The 19426-nt window shown below is 40.0% G+C and overlaps 4 protein-coding genes and 1 long non-coding RNA gene across 5 annotated transcripts in view; 4 read left to right on the top strand and 1 right to left on the bottom strand.

Moving 5' to 3' along the window:
• Positions 1-270: 270 nt before the first annotated feature.
• LOC135074284 (uncharacterized) lies at positions 271-1202 on the top strand. Its single transcript, XR_010257799.1, has 3 exons — positions 271-403; positions 537-703; positions 1040-1202. It is a non-coding gene; the product is annotated as an uncharacterized LOC135074284 (long non-coding RNA).
• Positions 1203-1410: 208 nt separating this feature from the next.
• On the top strand, positions 1411-4340 carry LOC135074281 (dynein regulatory complex protein 11-like). Its single transcript, XM_063968563.1, has 12 exons — positions 1411-1444; positions 2012-2183; positions 2261-2395; positions 2505-2616; positions 2701-2849; positions 2957-3116; positions 3191-3358; positions 3437-3585; positions 3657-3810; positions 3894-3997; positions 4067-4212; positions 4273-4340. The coding sequence occupies exons 1-12, from the start codon at positions 1411-1413 to the stop codon at positions 4338-4340; spliced, it is 1551 nt and encodes a 516-aa protein (XP_063824633.1).
• Positions 4341-4487: 147 nt separating this feature from the next.
• Positions 4488-6230, top strand: LOC135074282 (IQ and AAA domain-containing protein 1-like). Its single transcript, XM_063968564.1, has 6 exons — positions 4488-4642; positions 4866-4968; positions 5115-5238; positions 5323-5442; positions 5773-5845; positions 6016-6230. Exons 1-6 carry the CDS (start codon positions 4559-4561, stop codon positions 6217-6219), a joined length of 708 nt encoding a protein of 235 aa, XP_063824634.1. The 5' UTR covers positions 4488-4558; the 3' UTR covers positions 6220-6230.
• A 1585-nt stretch (positions 6231-7815) lies between these two features.
• LOC135074049 (meiosis-specific nuclear structural protein 1-like) lies at positions 7816-17912 on the bottom strand. Its single transcript, XM_063968356.1, has 9 exons — positions 17759-17912; positions 17501-17677; positions 16863-17093; positions 16324-16553; positions 15443-15607; positions 14437-14515; positions 14152-14355; positions 12958-13142; positions 7816-11694 (listed from the first exon to the last, which is right to left on the bottom strand). Exons 1-9 carry the CDS (start codon positions 17759-17761, stop codon positions 11463-11465), a joined length of 1506 nt encoding a protein of 501 aa, XP_063824426.1. The 5' UTR covers positions 17762-17912; the 3' UTR covers positions 7816-11462.
• Positions 17913-18235: 323 nt separating this feature from the next.
• The window catches only part of LOC135074048 (myc box-dependent-interacting protein 1), a 60397-nt gene continuing 59206 nt past the window's right edge, over positions 18236-19426 (top strand). Inside the window, exon 1 of the mRNA XM_063968355.1 lies at positions 18236-18433. Coding sequence (XP_063824425.1) covers positions 18365-18433 — 69 coding nt within the window. The 5' untranslated portion in view covers positions 18236-18364. The remainder of the gene's footprint in view (positions 18434-19426) is intronic.

Here is a 19426-nt window from a genome sequence, read left to right as displayed (position 1 = left end):
TAAACAGTAACACAGATTTTAGTGGGCCATCGAGTGGGGGAGATAATTTTGGTTTATGAAACGGCTGAACTTGTACAAATTCAGTCAACGATATTGAGGTCTAGACATTAAGGTTTCCAAACACGCTGAATTATATTTTTCTCTTCAAGCTTTTATAAAAGAGCTCGACATTTAGGTACGTTCCATCAAGAAATATTTTTACCGTTGAAAAGCGTTTACCAAGTAGAACCGAAACCAACTTGATTTCATTGCACACAAGTAGGTAAATGTATTATTTACGCAGTAATTTATTATTTTCTAATATTTTTACAAAATTACAATGTCGTGTGATTATTATTTTATGCAATGGAAAGAAACCCTAAGGAATTTGAAGAGTTTAGTTCTACTTGATCATGAATATCAGGTAGGGGGGTTAAAAATAGCCGTACAATAAGTAACGAAATGAGGTAACAATACCAATACCCAAAGAATAAGAAGACCTCAGGGACAAAAATAATTTTACACTTACACCGTTTATTGGGCTTGTTTTGTTATAGATAACCAAAGCCAAAGACAAGAAACTGTGTGATGCGGTCATACGGTTATGTGGTATGCTCGGAGAATACATAGTGATCTACAATGAAGCGCTGGACTGCTTGCAGCACAATCTACAAGTCCAGAAGACACCGTACCTGCTTGAAATAGTGAGAGCTGTTATTAACAGGTATTATCTAATTATGATCCATGCTTAGACTAAGAGTGAAACACGATTTTTTTTTGTTAAATACTTACATGTGTGATTTGTCTCCATAGTCACAATACGTCATGCTAATTCTTTCCATTACACTGTCATTGATTTTCTTTACTCACAACTTGTTTGGCTACCATTATGCAAGAATGACGACATACATTTCTCGAAATAGCCCTTTGAACTCTACCTAAAACAGGACATTTAGGTATTTCGATTTTCATATAATAATATGAAAATCTGATAGTATTAAGAGAACATTCAAAAAGCTTGAAAGATTGTCTATTTCAGTGACTGGCATTAACTTTACAGAATCCTAGAACTGAAACACGAGCTAAAGAAACTGGAATGCACCAACGTACAGTTCCTAAATCATGGGTTAGCTAATCATAAGTTGACCACTTACAACGTTGAGCTAGACGATGTCCTAATGCATATGGAACGACCGAATAGTGTGAAAACAACTATCACTGAAGCTTTTATAAACGCTGAAAAGAAAAAGGAGGAGCTGAAAACAGGTTCATCATCATCATCATCATCATCATCATCATCATCATCATCATCATCATCATCATCATCTCAGCCATAGGACGTTCACTGCTGAACGTAGGCCTCCCCCCAATGCTTTCCATGCTGTCCGGTTGGTAGCGGCCTGCATCCAGCGCCTTACTGCTACCTTTATGATGTCGTCGGTCCACCTTGTGAAAGTGAAGACAGGTTAATTTATTAATTTATTATTTAATTGCGCTGTTAATGTACATAATTATAAGATGCTCCCTCTTATAATTATGCAGATAGAGAAACTTACATAATAGTGTCTCGGATGGTTGCTTATTAGGCAGTACCTACTCAGCACATTGAGTAATAACCTACCTGAAATAACCAACAACGCTGCTCTTCAGGGTAGAGACTGTACGTGCCACTTCATTTATTCCACAATCTCTGTAATGCTCATTAGTTGCCACGGAATTACCTACTAGCTCGACAGTAAATCAATCGTAATTATAATTCTACTCGTACCATCTGCCACCAAGTTATAATAATAAATAATAAATCTTTGGACAATTTCACACAGCGCCAGCTAGCCCCAAAGTAAGCAACTTAATGCTTGTGTTATGGGTGCTAGCTTAACGGATATACTACTTATATACTTTTTTTTTAAATACATACATCTTATACATAGTCACACCCAGACCAGAAGTTATCACTGACATTATAAATGATACATACAGCAAAAGAGCATAAAATATACTTGTAGGTATATGTATTAATCGTCATTTATAGCTGAAGAAGAGGAAGAGACAGAAAATACTCAAGAAGGACCAGTCCATAATTGGTGGGATGAAGATGTACTTGAAGAAGAGCTTGGTGAAAAAGACGATGAAGAGCCTGAGACAGAAGAAATGATACAAACTAGACTAATGGCTTCATTAATTCAAGCACACGAGAGATCTAGGTGAGATTCTTACTTTTGCTAGCCCTTTTCGCCCTGAATATAATTGATATTGGTACTTAACTAACACATTTCGACAGACAAGTAATTCGTCAAATAACACATAACAAACAAAAGAGAGAGTTATGGGAAAAGGACTTAACAGGAACACTGAACCCACCAGCCCGCTTGGAAATACGTGAACGAGCTGCTAAAATAATACAAACAGTTTGCAGGTAAAGTATCTAATATGATAAATTCCTATTTAGTGGCAAACAAAAGTTAGCAAAAGATAGAAAGCAAATAAGTTTCGAAATTAACTTTAATTCACAACATTTACTGTAGAGCTTATTTCGAAATTAAAAGAAAAAAGAAACTTGAATGCAAACAAGATGAATTATTGGACATAAGACTATGTGGAAAAGCAAACGATGCTCATATGAACAAAACTGCAGAGGTACCTATCTAAAATACATAAAACGAGTAGGTAATCAAAGTAAATTGAATTTTATGTAAACTACTTAAGATGTTATTCTTTTAGCTTAAGCAATTGACTTCAGAAAAGCGGAAAAATTTTGAGAAACAATGGCAAGAATCACGTGAGAAACTCAAACAAGATTTCATAAATCGTAGAGGAGATGATCTTGCGGAAGATTATCGTGATTTGGTTCGAGAATGGCTAAGAAAATGGTAATGAGTAAATTAATATCTTCTGGTTATAAGTTATCCTACAATACCTATTGAAACTTGCGAAAACAAAAATCATAAAATCAAATCAGATCAATTTATCCATACAGGTTTGATGATATTCAGTATTTCTACGATATACCCAATGACGACGAGGGTGGATCGATATTAATTATGAAAGAAGAAACACCGGAGCCCACTGAATGGTGGGAAACGTACAAAACCTATTTAGAAGAGAAAAAAGCTAACAAAAACAAATCTTCTTATCAGGTATACATAGAGGGCACTTAACTTGAAATCTTTCCTAGTATTTAATTTCATATGAGTAATGATTTAATTGTCAGCTAAAACAAGCAAAATTACAAGAAAAGCAAGAAGAGATGATGAGAAAAAGAGAAGAACTAATTAAAAAAAAGATTGAAGCAGAACTGATGGCAAAGATTATGAAAAATCCGACTATGCATCCAGGATTCACCTATCCCGAATCCAAGAAAACTGAACACATATTAGAGGTACTTGATATATTTACATAGGTTATGTAAAGTTACGAGTAATTTTATGACAACTCATCTAAATTTTGCAATTTTAAGGTGATTGAACAGTATCGCAACAATTGGGATGAATTAGATAAATCAGAAGCGTTAGAAGTTAAAAAGTTGTTTGTGATCGATGTTGATAAAAATAACGTATACGCAGACGTAAAACTGGGTATTATGCGGACTGTTGATGAAGATATGAGGTAAGGATTCTGATATAAAATACTCGTAAAAGAGAAACTAATTTAAAATAATGAATCCTTTTTATAAATAGACAGGAGTTGAAGGTGTTGAAGAAAGCGCTGAAAAAAGACTATGAAAACAATGGCGAAAAATTCCCAGAGCCGATGAAGAAAGCCAAAAAGCGACAGAAAAAGAAAAATAAAGTTAAAGCGAAAATGAGCGAGAGCATCGCTGAAAAAATGGAAGTAAGACACACAGAAAATATTTTTTAAACAAATCTAGAGTAAGTCATTCGACTGAATAGTCTTTGATACTGGTTTATTTATAGGACTTGGCTTTCAAAGGAATTCTGAAAGAATATCCTCCTACACAACTTGGTGATTTTCTAGGAGATCACAACTATGTTGGGGATGATCAGCGATTTAACTTGAAGTAAGAATAATTGATTCCTTATTAACTTGGAAATTAATTCAAGAATAAGTAAACCATGTCCTTTTTTAGACGAGCCCTTCAATTTTGCGGCGAAGCAAGAAGCATTTGGTGGGAGAGGTGCCGAGAAGTCACACACGGCTACCACAAAGTACTTCTTGTAGGACCCAGGCATAGCGGAAAGACTTTGCTAGTGCATATTTTAGCTACAATAACAGGTAATACAGTTAAGTTTGTTGATAACCATAATAATATACATATAAAATGTTCAACGTCAGTGTTTCTAATATACAAACGGGTTGTACCAACTGAGGGCACAGTCCAGATGTCCAAATTCGAGCCTTGAGCCACCATAAGAATCAATATCAACACAAATAATATAAAACAAACAAATTCAACAACCTTATGGTTATCAAGCATTGTATCAAAGAAATAGGAAGGCTCTATGTCAACAACGGATCGCTAAAGATTGATAATTTCTTTTTTTCAGATGCTATATTGTTTGAGCTGGACCTTTCAAATATCCACAGCTTATCGCTAACATCGGCTGAGTTGGGACGACTGATGAGTTCAATTATAACATGCACAAGAGTTTCGCAGCCGTCTATCATTTACATTAAGCACATTCATCGGTTGTTCTATAGAAAAGTAAGATGCATGACTCTTAAGAGACTCGTCCATCCTTTAGCCTAAGGCTGATTGTATAATCTACATTCTACATTAAATCACAAAGGGTGGTGTAGGTAGTTAAAGAATTTCCGTAATTAGAAGACAAAAATGTAAAATAGATTTTATGAAAAAAAAATCCATTTTACAGTTTTACGTACTATGTAGATCAAAAATGCTTCTGTACCAAATACAACTCTTCCAGGTACCACAAGAAGATTCTAATATGAAATTAGACGTGATGAAGCGTTTGATAACTAAGAAACTGTTGAAGAGGATTAATAAAAGTGACAAAATAACAGTCGTGGGTAAGCAACAGCATTTAAAACGACGAAAATCGGCTAATAAAGACAAATAGTAGAGCCGATATATTGTAGCATAGCAACAGAAAAAGCCTAGAGAATAAGGAATGAGTATCAGACATTTGAAATATTAAAAGTGACTCTCTTACCAGCCAGCTGTGTGGATCCGTGGCTCACGAAGAGTGGCCCTCTTCTGAAGCTGTTCCCGGTGGCTGTCTTGATCCCGGACACTTCGTACTCTGCTGTCTTCAGACTCCTGCAGCGTTGGATGAATGAGTATACTGCTCACACATACTAGATTAGATTGAATGGGCAAAGAATTTGTCATGATAATGATAAAACATTGTTCACCAATTGCAGCAACCAATCAGTTCCTCGAGACCTGGATATCCATAGCCTAGCCTACGTTTTGCGAGGGTACAGCTATGGACAACTTAAAGAGGGTCTAGAGAGCTTCTTGACTCCCGAACGAATAATCAAGTTAGTAACTTACGCCCGTATTCACAAACATTAATATGAGGTCTGACAGTGCGCGTGAACGCACAGGGTGACATATGAACCAATAACAGAGCTCTATTCAACGCTGTGCGTTCGATTTTCTGCTTCACTTAAGCAAACATCGTTTGTGAATACCGGCGTTAGAATACAACTAAAACAGAAGAGAACGCAATAAAAACAATTGATTTTTAGAACTCGAGTAGGTACCTAATGTAGTTAGGTAGGTACATGATGAATAACAAAATAATTTCACAACTTATTACTCTATGATGTAAGCACCTACTCGTATTATTATTACTGAAATGTTTTCAGAATTGCCGCTCGTGGACTTCTCCCTATGGAGATTTACAATTTCTTTTTAGAAGACGAAACTAAAATTAAAGTTGTGAGTACTTTTAAAATAGTAATAAAATAAGTAGGTATGTGAGGAAATTTATAGAGCAAGATCTAAACAAAAATTATTAACTCAGTTTAGACAGTATAAAGAAAAAATTATGAACACTATTTGATTCGAAAGAATAAAGAAAAATGTTACCTACTTACATTACCTTCCAGGACTACGAAAAGTATCTGAAATGGTATTCGGAGAAAACGCAATGGGGCAAGAAAGAGACGAAGCACATAGCAGAACAACGCGAGTTCAGACTGGCGGCGGATATGTATGCGCAGAGAGCAGAGAAGAAAAAGAAGGAGGCAAATGTCAGAGCCAAAGACGAAGAAACCCTGGAAGAAACGGATGAATCTGATGATGATGAGTAAAGACGAGAGATTAAAATTGTGTCTTCTATAATATGTTTGTTTGATTTGCACTCTAAAGATTCAGCCATACCAACGCAATCACACGCGAATCAGCCGGTGTGCAGCGATGGCGACCAGACTTAAAACATTGAGCGCCATCGCTGCACGCTGGATCAGCGCGTTGGTTTGGCCGAACTTTAAGAAGAGATTTATTCGACTTCTGCTGTCTCATTCAGTGCATTCTTCATGAATCGAGAGAGAGTCAAGAAACTGGTATCAAACCATTAAATAAGGATTCGACCTACTAGAACTTTGCTAAAGTTTGACTCTTTCGACTCTCTTTTCTCGGTTCTAGATTCGATTCAATTAGGTAAATTAGGACATTGCGTACTAAAATTAATCTGGCCATCTGAAATATGGGATTTCGAAATCAGGGGTGGACAACAACTCAACAACAGGACTGCACCGAAATATTTTATGATTCTGTCAAATAGGTAAGTGTCTAATGACGGTTCATTGCACCTGATTCTAAAGTGAACTCATTTGTTAAACAACGCGATAAAATAAAAGAAGATGCAGTCCTAAAATGCAGTGCTCATGAATAAATTAACTTTTTCCAATACCCGTAAACCACCACCTACCATTTTCGTGCAGATCCCTATCTTTAATAAACGACAGCGCAGGTCGATCTAAACTCGTAACCAAACATGATTTTTATGCTGCAAACGGCAGATAAGCCCAAAATGGCGGAGGGCAAATAAAGAGGAGTGGAGTGTCGATGTTACCAGAGATATTATCAGGCTGAGCGCTGGCGTGTGTTCGAGGACCGCTGAGCTGGCAACTTTTATTTCTTTATTGCGTAAAAATGCTAACTTTCACGGGCGGGGTAGGGTGACTATGATTTTGGGAATGCAATGTGACATTTAGGATATTTCTGCTTTTTCTTGTCATCGTAGGTATTATAAAATATTTGTTTACTTTTCCACGACACTTAACGACTGCAGCGTAGTTTTTGTGGTGCAGAATTAGACTGAAATTACTACCTACTTCCAAGGGCAGGCAATAGTGCAGCACATAGTTTGTAAACTAGGTAATTAATACTGCAGATGAGCACGAAAATCACGTACCTACATAATAAACTCCATTACTACGCAGGCCATTCTGATCTAAATCATATAATTATCCTCTTATAACGAGTTACTGACGAGCGACAGCTTTATCACAAAATTGCCGTATGTGATGTTTACCCAGGCCATTTACTATGTTCCCAAACTTTTATTACTAAGTTTAAAGCACTATAAACTAAGTTCCCACCAAATTCCTACCACTTGGTCACCCCACCGTCCACCCCTTTAATATTCGAGCGGCGTATTTGGAATTAATTTCAACCGTTTAAATATTTTCTGCGAGGGAGCGGACCTCTAATTATTGTTTGCCTTTCACTCCACGTCGGGAGGTTTGTCTAACCTTTATTGAGGTGTGTTTGGGTTGGTACTGATTAATTAATTACTAAATTATGCATGTGTTATCGTAGTCATTATTTTGTGTATTACACGAATATAATCTAGTTTAATTGCTACTGGGGAATAATAGTGTGAGTAAATTAGAAGAACGGATAAAGGGTATTATTAATTTATTTCAAGAAATATTTTTAATACATGCTACATTTAAGTACATCACAAAATAGGACGGATTTTAGAATAATACTTGTTAAAATAACATACAAATACAATAGTCAGTCTTACACATTTGGCTTAGAATTTCACATTTGGTTACCAACATTCGGTTACATTTTAACTATGAATAGTTACATTATATTTTACGAACATGTACTAATATTAACATATTATAATAATCCCCTTTCTGTTTAACGGTTATAAAACTCAACCTTGGATATTTGAAGGGTTAAAAAGAAATAAATTACAATTTAAGTATTGTTGTAAAAAAATTCACAAGTCGTCACTATAAAAATAAAAATGGATACTTCGTCGGCTACGGGGCCCTGGTTACTTACCGTTAGATCCAATGGCAAAGTGGGACCTATAAATACTCTCTGATGATGCTGCACTGCGTATTACAATTGTGATGGGGAATAGTAGGGACTTACATTTGAGCTTCATGGAAAAGTGGGGCCTATTAATACTCCCTATTAATCCTGCACTTCTTGTTCACTTCGGATGCGTCTTAGCCTTCCGCGCCGTCACCAACGAAGCTACATCTAATGTCTTCAGCTCGTCATGCTGTTTGTTATTAATGCTCCCTGAAGATGCTTCACTGTTTATTTCACTTTTGGTAACATCTTGGTGAGGCGCTACAGAAAAATGGTGCACTTTGGGTGGGTCATAGGACGGAGTAATAGAAATGCCGTGCCTATTAGTACTCCCTAATGATCTGGCACTCTTAATTACACTTGGGATGAGTCTTGGTAAGGCATAACAGAAAAGTGGTGCATTTTGGGTAGGTCATGGCATGGAGCAATAGAAATGTCGGACCTAATAATGCTCCCTGAAGATGCGGCACTACTTATGACACTTGGCAGGGAGTAGCTCTTATGACAAATGAGAAAGAGAAGCTAGTTAGTCTTGCAAGGCTGTAAATTGGTCTTCTTTGGAAAAACCGGGCCTATTAGTATTCCCTGATGATCCTGCACTGCTTGTTGCACTTCGGATGCGTCTTAGCCTTCCTCGCTGATACCAAGGAAGCTACATCCAGGGTCTTCAGCTCGTCATGCTGTGCGGCGCCGCGCTGGACGGCGGGCAAGTCCTCGGGCTTGACCACGCCGGCCTGCAGGCAGCCGAGCAGGTAGGGACGTGATAGAAGGGACCTAATAGCACTCCCTGATGGTCCAGCATTGCTGGTTAAACTTGAGATGTGCCTTGGTGAGGCGCAATGGAAAATTGGTACGCTTTGGGTGGATCTTGGCATGGAGCAATAGAAATGTCGGGCCTAATAGTACTCCCTAATGATGTGGCACTGCTTATTGTACTTTGGGTGGGTTGACAAGGACCAATAGAAATGTCGGGCCTGGTAATGATCCCTGAAGATGCTTCACTGTTTATTTCGCTTTTGGTAACATCTTGGTGAGGCGCAACGGAAAATTGGTGCACTTTGGATGGGTCTTGGCATGGAGCAATAGAAATGTCGGGCTTATTAGTACTCCCTGAAGACGCGACCCTTCTTATTACACTTGGGATGTGTCTTGGTGAGGCATAACAGAAAAGTGATGCATTTTGGGTGGGTCATGGCATGGAGCAATAGAAATGTCGGGCCTATTAATGCTCCCTGAAGATGCTTCACTGTCTATTACGCTTTAGATAGGTCTTGAGAGACCCCTATTACCAATGGGAAAGTAAACCTATTTAGGGCTAATAATGCTCCCTGAAGATGCTTCACTGTTTATTTCACTTTTGGTAACATTTTAGTGAGGCGCAACGGAAAATTGGTGCATTTTTGGTGGGTCATGGCATGGAGCAATAGAAATGTCGGGCCTATTAGTGCTCCCTGAAGATGCTTCACTGTTTATTTCAGTTTTGGTAACATCTTGGTGAGGCGCTACAGAAAATTAGTGCATTTTTGGTGGATATTGGCATGGAGCAAAAGAAATGTCCCTATTAGTACTCCCTGAAGACGCGGCACTCTTTATTACACTTGGGATGTGTCTTGATGAAGCATAACAGAAAAGTGGTGCATTTTGGGCGAGTCTTGCTTGGCATGGAGCAATAGAAATGTGGGATCTATTAGCACTCCTTGAAGATGCCCAATGAAAAAGTGAGGCTTGTTAGTATTCCCTAATGATCCTGCACTGCTTGTTGCACTTCGGATGCGTCTTAGCCTTCCTCGCTGACACCAGGGAAGCCACATCCAGGGTCTTCAGCTCGTCATGCTGTGCGGCGCCGCGCTGGACGGCGGGCAAGTCCTCGGGCTTGACCACGCCGGCCTGCAGGCAGCCGAGCAGGTAGGGACGTGATAGGGAGGGACCTAATAGTGCTCCCTAATGATCCGGTACTGCTGGTTAAACTTGAGATGTGTCTTGGTGAGGCGCAATGGAAAATTGGTACGCTTTGGTTGGATCTTGGCATAGAGCAATATAAATGTCGGGCCTAATAGTGCTCCCGAATGATCTGGCACTGCTTATTGTACTTTGGGTGGGTTCACAAGGACCAATAGAAATGTCGGGCCTATTAATGCTCCCTGAAGGTGCTTCACTGTTTATTTCGCTTTTGGTAACATCTTGGTGAGGCGTGACGGAAAATTGGTGCACTTTGGGTGGGTCATAGGACGGAGCAATAGAAATGCCGTGCCTATTAGTACTCCCTGACGACGCAGCACTCTTTATTACACTTGGGATGTCTTGGTGAGACGCAACAGAAAAGAGGTGCATTTTGGGTGAGTCTTGGCATGGAGCAATAGAAATGTGGGCCCTATTAATACTCCCTGATGATGCCCAATGAAAAAGTAAGGCTATTTAGTATTCCCTAATGATCCTGCACTGCTTGTTGCACTTCGGATGCGTCTTAGCCTTCCTCGCTGACACCAGGGAAGCCACATCCAGGGTCTTCAGCTCGTCATGCTGTGCGGCGCCGCGCTGGACGGCGGGCAAGTCCTCGGGCTTGACCACGCCGGCCTGCAGGCAGCCGAGCAGGTAGGGACGTGATAGAAGGGACCTAATAGCACTCCCTGATGGTCCAGCACTGCTGGTTAAACTTGGGGTGTGTCTTGGTGGCGCAATGGAAAATTGGTACGCTTTGGGTGGATCTTGGCATGGAGCAATAGAAATGTCGGGCGTAATAGTATTCCCTGATGATCTGGCACTGTCTATTGTACTTTAGGTGGGTTGACAAGGACCAATAGAAATGTCGGGCCTAATAATGGTCCCTGAAGATGCTTCACTGTTTATTTCGCTTTTGGTAATATTTTAGTGAGGCGCTACGGAAAATTGGTGCACTTTGGGTGGGTCATGGCATGGAACAATAAAAATGTCGGGCCGATCAGTACTCCCTGAAGACGCAGCACTCTTTATTACACTTGGGATGTGTCTTGGTGAGACGCAATGGAAAAATAGTGCACTTTCGGTGGGTCTTGGCATGGAGCAATAAAAATGTCGGGCCTAATAATGCTCCCTGAAGATGCGGCACTACTTATGATACTTGGCAGGGAGTAGCTCTTATGACAAATGAGAAAGAGAAGCTAGTTAGTCTTGCAAGGCTGTAAATTGGTCTTCTTTGGATGGGTCTTGGCATGAGGCAATAGAAAAACCGGGCCTATTAGTACTCCCTGATGATCCTGCACTGCTTGTTGCACTTCGGATGCGTCTTAGCCTTCCTCGCTGACACCAGGGAAGCCACATCCAGCGTCTTCAGCTCGTCATGCTGTGCGGCGCCGCGCTGGACGGCGGGCAAGTCCTCGGGCTTGACCACGCCGGCCTGGAGATAGCCGAGTAGGTAGGGCACGTGTTCTTCGACGATCTTCTCGCGTTCTTGGGCTACTTCTGAACGCCTGTAAAAGAATATTTGGATTTGAATGAAGGATGTTTATGTGTTTTGATACCTTAAAATTGACAAAAGAGCCAATTTACTTTTTTTTATGCATAACAAGGCGGGTATTTGACCACAATCGCACCTGATGTTAAGTGGGATGCAGTCTATGATGGTACATAATAATATCTGCCCTGTAAGTGCCTAGTCACTTCACGTGGTAATTGAACCCACGTCTTTTGGTTGGTTTTACAGTGCATTTGCTTCTGACTACTGAGTGAAAGAGACATAGACATAAAAGTTTCGGCAGAGTAAACACCTTTACGAGATGCACGACAAAGTATCTTTCCGTGCATTGTAAACAAGACTAATATGCGAAAATCGCGCGGGAAGTGTAGGCCATATCCTCAATTAGCTATAATTAGCAACTACCTACTGTTATATTGTTATAGAAGAGCGGGGCTTCCTAGCACAAGCAACATCTGTTGCTTAACAGGAAGCTCCAACAACTAACTAGGCTAAGTTAAAGAAATAAACGAATTTAAATTAGGTTTAAATTAATTTACTGCTTGTACTACCAGCGCCCTCTGCGCTGATTTTGGGTAAATTCTCTGATTTGACGAAAAAACTACGCTAGCATACAGAATCTATAAGAGAATCGCGGTTTAATAGCTCATTGAATCATATTACATAGCTAGTGGTATCAGCTATAGTCTGGTTTGTGAGCACGTAGAATTTTGTCCAATGACCCCAAGCTACCCATCCTTATTGCTCGCGGGTAATTATGTTGCTGTCGCGCTCGCACACTCACTGCGGGCGCGCGTCGCACAGTCGCGACAGCAATATAATTATGCGCGAGCGATAAGGATGAGTAGCTTAGGCGGTTATCACACTGCGCCGCGCTCCGCCGCGGAGCGCGTGATTTCATATAAAAAATCACGCGCACGGACGCGTTGTCAGTGTGAAGTGCCGCGCGTGTATTCTATACAAACTGAGGTACTGGCATACAATTATTAAATCTGTCGCCCCGCACTCCGCGACGGAGCGCGGCGCAATGTGATAACCGCCTTAGGGTCATTGGACAAAATTCTACGTGCTCACAGACCGGGCTTTAGCTAACTTATTCCCGCAGGTAAGTACTCACCAGTTCTTGTCGTGGTCCCAAACTTGCTTGGCGCGGTTCTCCTCCAAGACGCGGTCTTTCTCGCGGCGCGCGGCGTTACTCTGAATCTGTTTCAGTAGTTCGGTGGAATAAGCTCGGTTCTTTTCTCACTATGGTACTCACCAGTTCTTGTCGTGGTCCCACACTTGCTTGGCGCGGTTCTCCTCCAAGACGCGGTCTTTCTCGCGGCGCGCGGCGTTACTCTGAATCTGTTTTAGTAGTTCGGTGGAATAAGCTCGGTTCTTTTCTTTCTTCTTTCGCTGTTTTTCGCGCTCTTTCTCGTTTTCAGCGGCCATTTTTGCTTCGCTCTGAAATGAGGAATTAATCTCATAAAATTTTAATATTTATTCCTATGGCATGGAACGACTACGCTCAGCCGAATGAATACTAAAGCCTGGTCCGTGAGCACGTAGAATTTTGTCCAATGACCCCAAGCTACCCATCCTTATCGCTCGCGCGTAATTATATTGCTGTCGCGACTGTGCGACGGGCGCCCGCAGTGAGTGTGCGAGCGTTCTACGTGCTCACGGACCAGGCTTTAACATCACAAATATGAGGTCTCACAGTGCGCGTGGATGCACAGGGTACACACGAACCAATCACAGAGCTCTATTCAACGCTGTGCGTTCGATTTTCTGCATCGCTTAAACAAGCATCGTTTGTGAATACGCGCGCAAGTGTTACTGATTGAATACTATCATACCACTAGGCCCGGGTTTTTGTGAATGAATCCCCACTATTTTTACCCACTTTTTCTCTTACACTTCTAAATAAAGTATCAACTCCTCTATCGTCTTACCTCCTTCCTAAATACAGCTTCTCTCTCCCTCTGTTTTTGCACCAGTCGCATCCTGGTATCCATCTGAGCTGTAAGAGCTGATTTGGTATCCGTTCGCACTCGCTCCTGCTTTTATCACCAGTAGAAACAGTATTGCCAGCCTAATTCCTCTCACCTGACACCAGTGTTGTTTCTCTCACCTCCTTCCTAAATACAGCTTCTTTCTCCCTCTGCTCCGGTCGCTTTCTAGTATCCAATTGCGCCGTAAGAGCTGATTTGGTATCCGTTCGTACTCGCTCCTGCTTAGTTCGCACTACTATTTTGCCTGCTTCTCTCACTACAAAATAGTGTTGCTAGCCTTGTCTTACCTCCTTCCTAAACTCAGCCTCTCTCTCCCTCTGTTCCTGTGCCAGTCGCTTCCTGGTATCCATCTGAGCTGTAAGAGCTGACTTTGTATCCGTTCGCTATCGTTCCTGCTTAGTTCGCACTACTATTTTTTCTTCTCTTACTAGAAAATAGTGTTGCTAGCCTTGTCTTACCTCCTTCCTAAACTCAGCCTCTCTCTCCCTCTGTTCTTGCGCCAGTCGCTTCCTGGTATCCATCTGACCCGTAAGAGCCGATTTGGTATCCGTTCGCACTCGCTCCTGTTTGGCACGCGCGGCGATATCGTCTTGGACGTTCTTTTCTAAGAACTCTTGTTCTTGAAGCATCTTTATTATGTTCTCGCGGTCTTGACGGGCTGCCTGAAGAGAAAAGAAAGTAGTCAAGTTTGAGTCATATTGCTATAAGTATAAGCACCTTAAAATATGTTTGATAGGATTTACCTCATCTGCTAATATTTTGGCAGCAATTTTCTGGTTCAGTTCTTCCTTCATACGCATCTTGCGCTCCCTTTCGGCAATTCTGACAAATTAATAGAAGATTGTTTTGTAATTAATAGAATTGATATCTCAATTAAATTCACTCACACAATCAACTGGAGACGAAACAAGAACTATTTTTGATTATCAAACCATCAGACAATCTTCTTCTAACTTATGATATCATGGTCGTTTACGCTTCTAATATCGCTTGTGGTATCTCTTAAAATTTAGTCAGAAAAATGATGATTTGATCGCTTCTTAAGTAACTTATTCAGCATTCCCTGCTACTCAAGAGAGTAAGTAAGGAAACAGGAGTTTCCTTCTGAAAATTTTAATATTTCTTAGCTCCATTTCTAGAAACTCCTTAACAAAAGGTAGCCTACCTTATTATTTTTACCTTTGACGTTAATGTTAAAATAGTGCTAAAATAGTGTTTTTTTTTTGTTTTTTTTTTTTTGTGTTGATGATTTCTGCAATAAGTCGTCAGACTATAATCAGATTTGTTGAGTGTCTATTTATTATTAAAGAGCAGGTGGCCTATGCCAAGCTGTCTTCTTAAATTACGTGGTTCTTTTTAGCCTCTTAACCACGTTGTCATTCTCCAGTAATCCGTAGGCGAGTGGATTGGGGTGATGAGTAAGGCCCAGAACAGACGGTGAAACGCAACTGCAACTGCTAGTTACTTTTGAGTTGCATCTAAGTTTCTGCCATAGCGTCCGTTGAGAGACCACACATGACGCGACCAGTTTCAGTTTCATTCATCAGAATCATCACAAAGTTGCAGTTTCGTTGCAGTTGCGTTTCACCGTCTGTTCTGGGCCTAAGACGTTCGATGTGCAGTTTCTTATGGCGCTCTATTTCTGTGGCCACGGTTTCAATGTTCAAGTACTCATGTATTTCATGATTCCATGGGGCATTCGCAATAAATATTCGCAAAATATTTTTGGTTTTGAACACCAGCACTTACATAGCAGAGCTTCTGTCAGCAACGGCCTGCCTCTGCTGCTCGATCTGCCGCTCCTCGATGACGACCATCTGCTTCTGTTTCTGCCGCCACGCTTCTCTCGCCTTCTGGAAAGTCACCATCTCGCGCCGCATCTTCTCCATTTGGTCGTGCTTCTGTTGGAGTTCTCTGGAATTTATGTGAAGTGTTTTGAGGGTTAATAAAAACAAAATAAATATAATAAAAAGCAGGCCGCCACCAACCGGCCATTGTGGAAATCATTGGAGGAGGCCTATGTTCAGCAGTGGATGTCCTATGGCTGAAATGATGATGATGAAAAACAAAAAATCCTCTTATGCTAAGGAATGAATTTTTGCGCCCTCAAACATGTACTTTTAACAGAGTAAAAAATAAGGATTTCATTCATTTACATCAGCTCATTTAGTCTCTCTAAGACTAGGCGCAGACCACCAATTTTTAGTTGGCCGATAGTTGTGCCCGATTTTAAATTGTATGAAGAATCGGCCAAATCGAATCGGTGTAATGGCGCACTTCCATATATGCCCATATACTGACTGATCAACTGCCCGACTAAACTATCGGCCGACGAAAAATCTATGGTCTGCGCCTAGGCTAATGTACCAGAAGCGAATGGAGATTTTGGACTACACTCCCCATTTTGGCTGATAGTGGTTTTGTTAAGAAATCTATTCAATAGTTTTGTCTTAAAAACGTAACAAAAGAAATAAGCTGTTGCTTTGGCATTTATAACATTAGTTTCAATAAATTTTGATAATAAATGCAAAAGACTATAAGAAGAAAAGATAAATAAGACATCTGTATTAATGATGTTATCACAGAATGATACAGAAATGTAATTAGCATCAGCCAGTTTGACCCATTACCTCTTATCCTCATCAGATATGGTCCTCATGATCTCATCCAACATCTTCTTCTCAATCAGCGAGTCTTCATATTGGCACTGTTTCTGGCGCTGCCTGTTGACTAACTGCTGCTGTAACTCCTTGCAGTATCGGCTATTTCTTTCCATCTTCTCTCTTTCTTCCCTCTCTTTAGCTTCGTGATCGTTGTACAGAGCGTTGCGGAGAACGAAGTTGGCGTGTTGTTCTTCTGCCTACAGTTTAAGTTACCAGTAAGAACTGGACTGGGCAATAGTGGCAGTTGCAGTAAGATGCAAAAAGAAACTATTTTATACATACACAGAAAGTTCAGACAAAAACAATTCAACTTACCACTATCCATCTTGATAGGAAAGCATTAAAATATAATAAGTTTATTTACTATCACAATTGGGCATGGCATAAAAATAGACTGAAATAACCAACCACTGCCAGATTTATCTTTAAAATGATAGACCAAAACTGTGTTTTTATTCAAAATAATCTCCTAATTTAAATGTAAACTATATGATATCATAACAAACCTTGTCCTGCAGTCTCTTGTACTCATTATTCTGAATCTGCTGTCTCAGATCTCGGCAGACATATCCAGCCTGCAACTTCTTAAACAGCTCCCTCAAGCTGGGGTCTCTCTCCCGCAAGTAGTGCCTCCGTAGGAGTTCGCAGGCCTCCTCCCGACGGACCTTGGCTACCTCGATGCCGAGGGCTGTCTCTTTTTGTGCCCTGGCATTGACTATTGCTGCATGGTCAGTTCTCTGAAATGTTTCAATACTAACTTGAACTATAAACCAAACATGAACAACACACCATGGAGTTGGGGGAAATCTTAAGCTATATCTCACTTGACAAATCCACTAAGTATGACTCCTTTGCTATGACTTATACTCATTTAATTTTGTAGTTGTAATATTTATGGCATAGAGCTGCATTTTGACAGTGAAACATTCTGATTCTTTACTTTACCCAGTCAAGAAAGGGGAAAGAAGTGTTGTCCCTATTATTATATTATAGATATTGGCTAGCCTCAGGGCACTCATGTCAAATACCTTACAGCTTGCCGACTCTACTTTGATATCACTACTGTTTTGATGTCCAAAGGTGATGAAAACGGAATTCATTACCGTTTTAGCCCGTCACATCATAGCCAATAAAAAGATTTCACCTCCTGAAAATCCTTCTCCATCTCAGCCTCGCGTTGTATGAGAGCCAGGCACCGGCCCATCCTGCCGTCTTCCATCCGGCTGTTTAGCCATTGGATGTCCAGGGCTCGCTGGAACGACTCCAGCTCTTTGCGGCGGGCTTCCGCGATGAAGTTCCTTTGTAACTCCGTTTTTCCCTCCTGCCAAAAAGTTATAAAACATCAATACTCCATCCACGATGATACGATTGGTGAATTTAAGTGTTACTCGTAAAAACTTACCATCGCTGTATGATTAAACAACAAAAATTGATACTATTGAACAGGATCGAGAATTAGGAATGTAAACCGCTTGAAAAAACTATGTAAAATTATGTAAAATCTCTGAAAACGCAAATTCTGTGATTACAAACAAAAGTAACAAAAGACAACAACAATGGACACAGGACAGCTGACACATTGACAGTGACAGATAAATGACAAATCAGAAATCAATAAAAAAAAATGAAGACTGGAGAGGACTGCATACTTTTTATTGTTAATTTATTTTATTATAACGGATTTTGATTAGTACCTACCTAAATAAATCTTTTAAAATAAATAAAATGTATTCCACTAAGTAATAAAAACATTAAAAACAGTAAAAGGAAAATAACTTCATAACTGCCATCTATTGCGTAATGACTGTACTACGTTGCAACAAACTATCACAGGAAACCGTCAGCGGGGCGCTAGTGTCCGATTCGCCTGTCATTCGGTGAAGTTCGGCACGGCAACAGCACGCATTTGGAATTTGACGTGTGACGTCTAACAGCTGCAGCCAAAAATTCGGTTGCAGATTGGTGGTGTATAGAAATAAAGACAGTCGGTAATGAAATAGTGATTAAAATGGCAGAAAGTAAAGGTGCGTTAATTGCGAAATCAGTGCAAAAACATGCCGGACGAGCGAAGGAAAAGGTATTTATAGTTTTTCAAATTTGTTGTTTTGAGTGCCCCTACTCGAAGGTTTTGGTGTTTTGAAAACCCTGGTCTGCGAAGTACTGTGAAAGTTGATCTGAGACGGTCATGGGACACTCCGTGTTAGTTCCTCGGACTCATTTATCCGGTTTTCGTGCAAGTGGAATTTCACCTGTTGCTTTTTAATTCCGGGCAGGTGACCTACCTGTATTCGTCTGACTATTTATCTATAGTTCCTCTACTTCTGATAAGCACGAGTACTAATTTTAAATAAGAATCCCGCGCTTCATGTTCCAGGGTAATCCTGATAGCTATTAATAGTCTTTAGCAGATAATTTTGGATTGAACTGTGAATGTTAAAGGTTTTAATGACATAATTACTATTTTCTTGTCCGCACTGTCTGAGCAGTCACCTATTAATTTGCTACAGAGGCTGTGTTATAATAAGAAGCATTTCTAGGGAAGTGGCAGGATTTAAAAATAACACAGCCGGTAGAGACAGTGAACGGGGACACCCGAACACCGTTCTACTTTCGCAGAAATAATGTTTGTGATTTAAACCCATCTATTTTTATTTAAACATGTCTTTGGCCACAATATTTTAGACCTGCAATTTGTCATTGAGGGGAGATCCAAATATTTTATCAAAAAGTTAGATAAAGTTGTGTAGGAATTCAGTGTTATTTTAACAATTTGAAAACAATTTAGTTTGTGATTTCCTCAAAAGATTATTGTCCTCGTTTGTTGGCAGTATTTTCCTTTAGATTAAAACCCATTGAATCAGCCACCAGCTGGTTTAAAACTGATATCAATTTACCTGAAAACAATAATTTAAATATTCACTCTTAATATTTTTTATCTGAATAATTAATTGATATTAAACACTATTTGTTTAATGATTCAAAATTTAATTAAATTAGGTTAATGTTTTTGTCAAATTCCAAATGTTCTCAGTGTGTTTATGCACAGAATAAATACTTAACTACTTTGTTT

Source organism: Ostrinia nubilalis, chromosome 8 (genome assembly GCF_963855985.1).
Source record: "Ostrinia nubilalis chromosome 8, ilOstNubi1.1, whole genome shotgun sequence".
In the NCBI taxonomy this organism is placed as follows: domain Eukaryota; kingdom Metazoa; phylum Arthropoda; class Insecta; order Lepidoptera; family Crambidae; genus Ostrinia; species Ostrinia nubilalis.
Note: the sequence above shows the minus strand (reverse complement) of the source record. Positions and strands in the feature narration are given on the sequence as shown.